At 53.2% G+C, this 9730-nt stretch overlaps 1 protein-coding gene across 1 annotated transcript; it reads right to left on the minus strand.

Annotated features, from left to right (window-relative positions):
* Positions 1–1071: 1071 nt before the first annotated feature.
* LYPD3 (LY6/PLAUR domain containing 3) lies at positions 1072–5529 on the minus strand. The gene is made up of 5 exons (XM_004015301.5): positions 5408–5529; positions 4510–4641; positions 3562–3732; positions 3154–3315; positions 1072–2106 (listed from the first exon to the last, which is right to left on the minus strand). The coding sequence occupies exons 1-5, from the start codon at positions 5490–5492 to the stop codon at positions 1580–1582; spliced, it is 1077 nt and encodes a 358-aa protein (XP_004015350.2). The 5' UTR covers positions 5493–5529; the 3' UTR covers positions 1072–1579.
* Between the last annotated feature and the right edge of the window lie 4201 nt (positions 5530–9730).

Below are 9730 nucleotides of genomic sequence, written 5' to 3' on the forward strand. Positions count from 1 at the left end.
CGCCCCAAACTGCTTATGGGATCTTAATTCCCCCAGCACAGAGTCCTTAGGACTTCCCTCAGGGTCCAGTGATTAAGACTCTGCACTCCCAATGAGAGGGCACAGGTTCATTCCCCAGTGGGGGAACTAAGATCCCACATGCCATGCAGCGCAGTCAAAGAAAAGAAAGAAAGAAAGAAAGCACGGAGTTCTAACCGCAGGACTGCCAGCGAATTCCCAGTATTACTATCTCACTATTCCGCACATCTGGTCCCCCTCTTCAGGCAGTCCAGAAGCCTGCCAGGGTTTCTCCTTCCCAAGCCAGGCTTTCCCTCACTGGCCCCTCAGCCCTTCATCTGATTGCAGAAGGCGGTGGTGAGGCTCAGGCCCCAAGTTCCCAACAGGAAGCAAAGACTGACGGCAGCACCTGCCAGCCCTTCGGACATGTGGGATGCCATGACCGAGCCACTGAATGATTCTTTTTTTCATCGTGAAGCTAGGTTATTTTTTCCTATATAATTTTTAAAGGTTACTTTCCATTTACAGTGACTAAAAAAATACTGGCTAAATTCCCCGTGTTGTGCAATGATTCTTAAGAAACCAGATAGATAGCAAGGCAGGAAAACCCATGAAACAAAACTCCCCTCTGCTCCCAAGCATTGCTAAGAGTCCCATTCACCCCTCCACATTGCTCAGAGGTCTTACCTGGTCTCCCTCTCACCGGGTGGGACAGCCCACATGCGCCGTTCAACTCAGGAGGTGAATGGTGTTCAAGTGTGACTTCCCCCGGGAGCTGTAACTCTGGATCTCAGTTTCTCTATCTCGGTCTTGGCATTCCCATCCTAGGTCAACTTCCCACGAGTCTGGTGTCAGCAGCGAACTAGGAATAACTCCTATAAAACACTACACAGGACTTCCCTGGTGGTCCAGTGGCTAAGACTCCACACACTTAGACTCCTTCAAGGCAGAGGGCCCAGGTTTGACCCTTGGTCAGGAAACTAGATTCCCACGTGCCGAAACTCAAACATCCCTCACAACTAAGACTGGGCACGGTCAAATAAAGAAATAAATATTTTTTTAAACAAAACACTATACAAAGTAATCAAACTTTTATTGAAGCCTTTATGTGCCAGATACGGCACGGGCCCTGCTCTTGAGGAGCTCACAGTCTAGAAAAGAGAAGATGCCAAAAAAATGTTTCCCACAAAGATGGAAGGGCCTGGGGGGGCGGGGGGGCAGAGCCATCAACACCCTCGCCTCTCCTATTCCAGGTTGGCTGGAACAGAGAACAGAGAGCTTATCAGCATCTCTCCCTCCTTCCCTGGGACAGCTCTGACTTCCCACTGTCCTTAGTATCAGGAGGACACCAGGGAGAGACAAAGATGCGGGGGATACAGCTGCTGCCCTCAAAAAGCTAGAACACCCCGGCAGGATATATATATACACATACAACGGTAACTTGATGTCCCAAAGCCGCAAACCAGTGCAGCAAAAGCTGGGGAGAACAGGGGCTGGGCCAGCCCAGTCCGGGGGTTGGGAAAAGAAGTAATGGAAAGGGAGATATCCAGGGCCCAGGAAGTAGGGCAAGAGGTGGAGAAGCTCATAGTAGGGCGCCAGCAGCCACAGCCAACAGAAGAGTCACCCATCCCGCCCAAGGAGCCGCAGAGCCTTTACTAGGGGTCACATATTTTACGGGGTACTGCCCCATATTTCTGCGGTCCTGGTGGCCACTAGCATCTCCAGCCAAGCTAGCTTCCTCTTCCTGGAAGGTCTCATGCCCCACCTCTTGCAGAGACGTCTGGTTGGTCTGAGCTGGGGTGATGGGTTTGGTGGTGGACCGGGTGGTGGTGGAGACTGGGGTGGCTTTGGTGGTGACAGTGGAGGATGGGGCTGAGGTGGAAGTACTGACAGATTTGGTTGGGGCCAGGGTGGTGGACCGAGGTGGGGGCAGCAAGACGAGAGGTGGGAATTGAGGGGAGAAGTAGGTCTTGTTGCGGAGGTCCGAGTTACACCGGGACCCCTGGCAGCAGGAGCCGCTGAGCGTGAACCCTGGGCCTGTCGCCGAGTCCCGGGTGCAGAGCTCATCCTGGACGCAGCCCCGGACAGGCAAGGACACGGTCACATTGGCTGCAGGAGAGAAACACGGGTAGGTCCATGCTTAGGGGTAGGGTAGGCACAGCCAGAACGAAACTTAGGGGCAACACGAGGTCAAGAACATCCAAAACAGGGGACGGAAGGGCTCTGCATCCATTAATCCCTATGTCTCCATTTGGGCCCCACTTTGAGAAACACTGTCCCGCTGTTTTTTGTATTCACTAGACCACATTTCCCATAGGACTTAAGAGGAAAAATGTGTAGAATGAACTACAAGTTCCACAGTGCTTTGGAAGAAAGGTTTGAACTGGGATACAACACCTCTCAACAGGATGAAAGAGAAGAGCATTGCCTCCCTCTTCCTCCCGTGACTCCACTGTTGTCAAAATTCAGTCTTAGAGTCAGAACTCAGTTCAGTCACTCAGTAGTGTCTGACTCTTTGCAACCCCATGGACTGCAGCATGCCAGGCCTCCCTGTCCATCACCAACTCCCAGAGTGTACTCAGACTCATGTCCATTGAGTCGGTGGTGCCATCTAACCATCTCATCCTCTGTCATCCCCTTCTCCCACCTTCAATCTTTTCCAGCATCAGGGTCTTCATCTCCCATAATACACCCCGCAGAGGACTGGATTTCAAGAACTCATGGTTCCCTGAGGCAGAGACCTGGAGGCTGAACCACATCTCTTCTAATACTTTGGGGTGGGACAAAGTATTAGGAGACACTAACCTTTGAGTTTTAAGGACTAGATTCCCCACGATGCCTGGGCAGAATCTTAGAGACTTAAATACATTTCCCATTGCACATCCTCCCATTCTGCACCTGGCAAGCCTCTGTGAAAACATATTCCCTCCAAAACTCTGGGACTAAAGTATTCCTATTCCCGTGCTATCCTGGGAATAGGACTGCATTTCTCATGACACTCTAGGACAAGCCACCAACTTAGGCCTACGGTTCCCAGAGGGCGCGGGAAGGTGAGGGAACCCTTTGGGTAAAGGGGTACTATTACCTACCACCCATGAGGCCTCAGAAAAGGCTACCACGACCCGTGCAGGCCAGGTGCTTTGGAGCGCCTCTCACCTGCTGTCAAGGTGACATTGCCGTCGAAACAGCCCTTGTAGAAATGGTCGCTGGCGTTGTAGCAGCTCACGACGGGAGGCGCCCTGCCCTGGCACTCCTTGCGGCTCAGTCCCACGCAGCTGTAGCACTCGACGCCGTTGGGCTGGTAGGCACTCTCATTGCCTGCGAGGGGGGCGAGGAGGAAGGAAGCGGTCCAGGGGATTCAAGAAGCACTGACCTGCTCTTCGTCCCTCGAGTCCACGTCTCCGCCCCTCGACGGACACGCAGCTCCGCCTCTAACCCCGCCCCCAGGGTGTGACCCCGCCCCCAGCCCTTGAGGATTTTTCCCGCCTCCTGCTGGCGGCAGTCCCAGCCGCTCGGCCCAGGCGTGGCTCCGCCCTCCAGAGCTGTGGCTCCGCCCCCACCGACCTGCGGGGTTGAGCGCTCGCGAGGTGAGGTTGAGTTTCGCGTTGCAGCGGTCCTGGGGACACTGCTGCAGCTGGATGAAGGCCAGAATCCCGTAAAGGTCCAGTCCGCGGTCATTCTTGCCGGGGATTCCCGAACCGCAGCCCCGCACTGCCACCGAGAATTGCCCGTGGACTGCGAAGAGGGGAGGGGGCGGGGTCAGAGGGGCGTGGCCTCCGGGCGGGGCCTCGAATAGATCGGCCCAGAAGATAGGCAGGCCAAGGTGGGAGCGCCGGGGAGAGGGGGGTTCAGAAGAAAGAGCAGATCCGAGGAGAAAGGACAACAGACTTGAGAGATCTGAGTATGAGGGGACAGAGAAGTTGACAGGTACTGTACACAAAAGCTGGGACGGGGTAAGAGTGATAAGAAGGGGCACGACCACAGGGAGTCTCACCCGGAAAGCAACATCAGAAAGAACTGAGACTGACGAAGAAGGCACAGGCTCAGAGACAGATGGAGCCTCCTAGCAGCTGTGACCTCAGACAAGGGCGGGTCAGAGGGACCCGAAGCCTCAGCCTTGGGACCCTAGGAGAGTATCTCTAGGGTGGGTCTCCATCACCAAAGGCCCCATTGCATGGGGGAGGTTTGGTTAGAGTGGAGAGGATTTTGAAAGGGTCAGAAGGCGATAGCGAGATCTCAGTGAGCCAGGCTGTGCCCTTGAAGGAGACGAAGTCCCAGGTCTGGATTCTCCCAGGTCATCTCACCCCTGCGCAGCGCTCAGTCCTCACCTCTCTAAGCCCTAAGGGCGTGGGTGTGTTGAAAGGCCCAGGCCCTTGCAGACTGAAAGGGAAGAATGGGGATGCGTTCGAGTGGGTGTGGCCAAAGTCAGAAGGAGGGGCTGGACTATAAGGAGGCGGGGCCCGGATGGAGAAGCTGGAAGCTAGTAGGCAAGGACCAGGAGGTTCCACTCACTAGTCTCCACAGCCCCCACAGCTTCTGTGCAGACTTCCACGCCTGGTGCACACTTCACCGTCTTCATCTTCTGCGGCGAGCACCCGTCATCTGCGTTCTGCACGCAGCTGTAACACTCCAGGGCCTTCGCTCCTGGGGGTGCAGAGGCAAGTAGAACTGAGCGATCCCAACTGAAGTCTCCTCCCCAAAGAAGAAATAGTCCTTCCCACTCTCTCCACCCCTGTGCAACTGTACCGCACATCCTTTTCCAGGGCAGGGAGATAAGGAAATGTGTGCGCGCTAAGTCGTTTCAGTCGTGTCCAACTCTTTGCTACCCTTTGGACTGTAGCCCGCCAGGCTCCTCTGTCCAAGGGATTCTCCAAGCAAGAATACTGGAGTGGATTGCATGCCCTCCTCAGGGACAAGGAAAACGTAGCCGCAAATCTGAGGCCAGGAGAGACACTGTGTCCCTTTCATGCCTACAGTGGGAGTATCTTTTTCACAGACCCTTATGCCCAAGGTGGGGGAATCCCTGACTTAAATGGGGGGGACTCCTTCTTTCAGTTCTCCTCTTAGGATGGGAGAATTTTACCCACAGTCAAGTCATGCAGTGAGACTTCCCTCCCCACCCCCACCCCCACTCACCCCCAGACGTCTACTCAGGATGGAAGAAAGTTTCCACAGTCCCTTCTGCCCAGGGTAGCAAATCCTTCCTAGAGCACCCCCTCCACCACCGAAGCAGGTGATCTTTCCCACAATCCCCCTGTTCCAAGTGGAAGAATTTTCCCCGCAGCTCCTTCTGCTCTGGACAGGAGATTCTTCCCGCGGCCCTCTCCATTGAGGGGTGGCAGGGTGGGGGCAGACTCTTCCTTAGACCTCCCACTGTGCCCCCTCCGCTCCCTTCTGGCAACAGACTCACTTTCTGGAAGCAGCAGCGACAGCAGGAGCAGCCAGCAAATAGTCCAGATTGCTGCCCAGGAGCCTGCTCTCCTGGCGGGGTCCATGGTTCCGTCCTGCTCTCTCGGCTTCCCCCCTAGGTGTGCCGGCTCCCAACCCAGGCCCTCTTACCTGAGCCCGGGATGAGTAACCTCCCCCCAGGCAACCCTGGCCTTGCCCAACCGGGCCAAATCAGCGTCCGCTGTGGGGCGTGACACCCGCCCCTGGGTGCGTCGTCACCCACAGCTGCCAAGGAGGGAAAGGGCGGGAGTCATGGTTCCCTGGCAGTTCCCAGGAGAAAGTCTGTGTGTTTGGGGTCTGAGACGGGGGAGAGAGGAGAGGACTGAGGCTCACAGAAGGGGTCTACTCAATGCTCAGCATCCAGTAAATATTGAATGAGTGCAGGTTTGGGGTCGGGTGATGCTGGAGACTAAACAGAACCAGTGCTGGTCCTCCCAGAGGTCACTTTCTGATGGGGGAGAAAGATATGAATTAAATAATCATCCAAATTGTTATTTCCAGCCAAGACAACGAAGGAAGAAAAGGAGGGAGCCAAAAGGAGGTGTGGAGTCTAGAAGTAGGGGGCTGATCAGTGAAGCATCCCTGGAGATGTAGATCACTGAGTTGCCTCATAATCTTAAAGACTTGGAGGTTTAAACAGTGAAGCAGGTCGGGATGGGGGCAGAGCACATGGCAAAGCCCTCGGTGGGAAGCAACATGGACCATTCAAACATAGGAGAGCAGTGCGCCTGGAGCTCAGAGGGTGAGGGGACTGAGAGGGAAGCTGAGGCGCAGGAGCCAGGCAGGGGTCACACTGTTCCAGGCATGCCAAGCCCCGCAGAGAGATCTGAACTAACTTTGAGCAAGATGGAGAATGTCTCTGGGGGTCTACGTCTGGGGGACACAATCAGACTTGCTTTTTCATCTGTCAGTCTGGCACCTGATGCAAAAACTTCTCAAGAAATGAATTCACTAAACCCAAGGAATTACGCAGCAATGAAAATGGGCCAACTACTGGCCTGGGCAGCAACGTGAATCTCAGAAACTTTATGTGGAGCTCAAGAAGTCTTAAACAAATGAAAGATACCATGTGGCTCCATTTCTATGAAAGTTCTAGAACAGGCAAAGCTAATCAGTGGTGATAGAAATCGGGGTCATTTTAGGAAGGTATTGCCCCCAAAGAGTAATAGTAAGTAGCCCCTCCTGTCTTCATCTGGGTGGTGGTTACACATGTAACTACCAATAAGTAAAAAATCACCAAACCATATGCTGTATATTTATGCACTTTACTGTATGTACACGATTCTTACAAAAAGAAAGGGGAGGGTCTTTTTTGACAGTACAGTGGTTAAGACTTTGCCTTCCTATGCAAGGAGTGTGGGTTCGATCCCTGATTGAGGAGCTAAGATCTCACATGTCTCATGGCCAAAATACCAAAACAGAAAACAGAAACAATATTGTAACAAATTCAATAAAGACTTTAAAATGGTCCACATCGAAAAAATCTTAAAAAAAAAAAAAAAAACGGTATTAAAAAAAAAGTTTAAAAAGAAAAGTGAAGTCACTCAGTTGTGTCCAACTGTTTGCAACCCCATGGACTGTCACCCACCAGGCTCCTCGGTCCATGGGATTCTCCAGGCATGAATACTGGAGTGGGTTGCCATTTCCTTCTCCAGTATTAAAAAAAAGAAAGGGATAAAGGCAGGGTGGAATGCCACTGTGGCCTCTGTAAAAAACGGAAAAGACTATAGTAGGGGCGAGAGAAGGAGGGCAGGAGATGAGGGAGGGAGCAGGGCAGTCTCCTGGGTGAGAAAGACAGCAACAAGCCTGATGACTGGGAGTTGGAGGCCTGTGGGCTCCGTTCCGCCTCTGCACCAACACAGATGAGGCCCGCACTGTGACCGTGATGGAGTGAGACACAGTCAGGACCACTGCCTCCCATGTCCAAACACAGAAACAAATAGGAACCCGGGGCAAACCACAAAGTGACTAAACATCCCCGTATATAAACTAATATAAGTGACTATGTATATTATTTATATTCTATTATTATTTAAAGCTACAGCTGTAATCTTCCTTTGTTTCTCCTCACTAATAGATGATGAGATTTACCTGTGGCAGGAAAATAGCGGCTGTGTTCATAAAAATTTTATCCGTTCCCTGGACCCCATGGGGTACCCCCCCACACACACACACTGCCAACAATGACTAGCACCTCAGTCACCTAGGCTGGGTCACTTGGCATCATGCCGCAGCTCAGAGAGAGAAAGTGAGTGACTGTGAAGTCATTCAGCACTGCCCCCTACCTTCCTGCCTCCCAGCCTTGGAATCTCAGCCCCACTTATGGTTTGCTCTGTGACCCTACCTAAGCGTCTTCACCTCTCTGAGCCTCTGAGGTGTCTTATAATAAAGAGAGAAGAGTCTTTCGTGGTGGATTGAGGCAGTGGACAAAATTTCAAGTTTGGAGTTGGACAGACTAAAATTTTACCCCCGCCTCTGCCATCCTCTCGCTCTGTGACCTCCAGCCACACCATCTCCCTCTGAATTTCAGCTGCCTCCTTTGCCACATGGGTCTGAAAACCCCTATCTCCTGAGGGATGGAGTGAGGCAGGGTGACAATACAAGTATTATTGTGCACTCCAGAGCAGGAGGCCCTGCAGGCCCCAGCTGCGTGGGAGAGTTTCAGGGAGGAACCCCAACTGGCCAGACCAGAAGAGCTGGCGTCTTGGGAGGGAGTGGGACCCAGGGTGGGGAGTCTCCTCTTGCTCAGGCCTGCCCGCATCCTGGGTGCTGACAGCCTGCTCCCCCCCCCCCCCCCCCCACCGCCCCACCACCCCTGCAACATGGCCTGTGACCAGAGAACACAGCAAGGTTTAAATGCAGGGTCTATGCTTATAACTACTGTATGACTCTCCCCACTGCCCTGCACAGGGGTCAATGCAAACAGGTTTAGAATAGGTTCCCCAGAGAGATGAACAGAGGGGTCAGTGTGGAGGCACCAGGTCTGCAGCCCCGGAGGTCATGCCAGGGCGTCAGACAAGCCTGGGGCCATCTGCACTATGGATTTCCTGTCCCCTGGGGAAGGGTAGGCTCTGGGACCGGTGATGTTCCCAGCCTCCCTCAGACCCACTCCCTCTGGGATGTGTCAGAGAAGGGGAGGGGTCAGAGCCAGGGCCAGCTACATAATTTGCCGGGCCCAGTGCAAAATGAAAATATGGGGACCTGATTCAAAGGGCAGGAAAGAGTGTAATAAAAGGTATTAAAGTAGAAATGCTGGGGACTTCCCTGGCAGTCCAGTCCAGACCCTGAGCTTCTACTGCAGGGGGTGTCGTGGGTTCCATCCTTGATCTGGGAACTAAGATCCCACATGTCGCATCGCATGGCCAAAGAAAAAAAAAATTTTAATAAATGCTACTTTCCTTTCTCCATCTCTCCCAGCCTCACATGTCATGTTCCCTTGGTCTAATGTCTAATGTCATGTTCCCTTGTGCACAGGGATACTCATGGGACAAGCACAGACCCTCACAGGTGTTTAGAGACCCTGCCCCACAACTAAACCATTCTGGTTGCTGGGTTCCCCTTCCACCAGTTGCCTGCTGCTGTGCCCACCTGAGATGCTAGGAGGCATAAGTGTCTGACTCTCCTGTGGGCTTCCAGGCCCCTGCCGGGGCTTGTGGACAGCAGAGGTCACAGGGCAGGAGCGAGGAGGGGAAGGCAGACAGAACCTATCCCAGGGAGGTGGGAGATGACAGATGTGGGACTTTGTTTGAGCCAAGGCCCCAATCCCCCCAGATCAAGCTCCATGTCCCTTCAGACTTCACTTCCAAAATGCAAATTCAAATGCAAAACTAAGAATTTCCAGATGGCAATCGCAGATGATTAAATCCAAGAGGGCTCTTCTGAACGCAGGGACCTGTCAACCCCATGAGTCACATGCCTGGGAAGCTGGTCCCTGTAAGGAGACCCAGTTTGCAGAGGGGCTGAGGGATGAAATAATCCAAAGATCCAGATATCTCATACCTGGAGGTAGAGGCCAAGGAACAGTTGGGGTCCCCAAAGGCTTGGGGTTTGGGTTGTTTGCATTCTGGGGCTTCAGGAGGACAACTAGATCCTTAAGGAATCCTGGGACAGGACACCCAGGACTAGAGGCGACGGGAACCAGAGGAATTGAATGCCTAGTTCCAGAGAAGTTTAAGGGAGGAAAAGGCCTGTTCCACACAGAGACAGCTTAAAGGGGTCAAGGTTATATCTGGGAAGCTCAAGGGACTGTGGAAGCCCACCAGGGATCAAGGAGAGCTTCCTGGAG

The sequence above is a fragment of the Ovis aries genome, chromosome 14, assembly GCF_016772045.2.
Source record: "Ovis aries strain OAR_USU_Benz2616 breed Rambouillet chromosome 14, ARS-UI_Ramb_v3.0, whole genome shotgun sequence".
In the NCBI taxonomy this organism is placed as follows: domain Eukaryota; kingdom Metazoa; phylum Chordata; class Mammalia; order Artiodactyla; family Bovidae; genus Ovis; species Ovis aries.

What these genes read in the sequence shown, in the direction of transcription:
- LYPD3 (XM_004015301.5), bottom strand. Translation starts at nt 5,492, where the DNA reads ATGGACCCCGCCAGGAGAGCAGGCTCCTGGGCAGCAATCTGGACTATT. An exon ending in GTCGCTGCTGCTTCCAGAAA is followed by an intron (nt 4,642 to 5,407) that starts GTGAGTCTGTTG and finishes CTGCACCCCCAG; the next exon opens with GAGCGAAGGCCCTGGAGTGT. An exon ending in TGTGGGGGCTGTGGAGACTA is followed by an intron (nt 3,733 to 4,509) that starts GTGAGTGGAACC and finishes CCCTCTTCGCAG; the next exon opens with TCCACGGGCAATTCTCGGTG.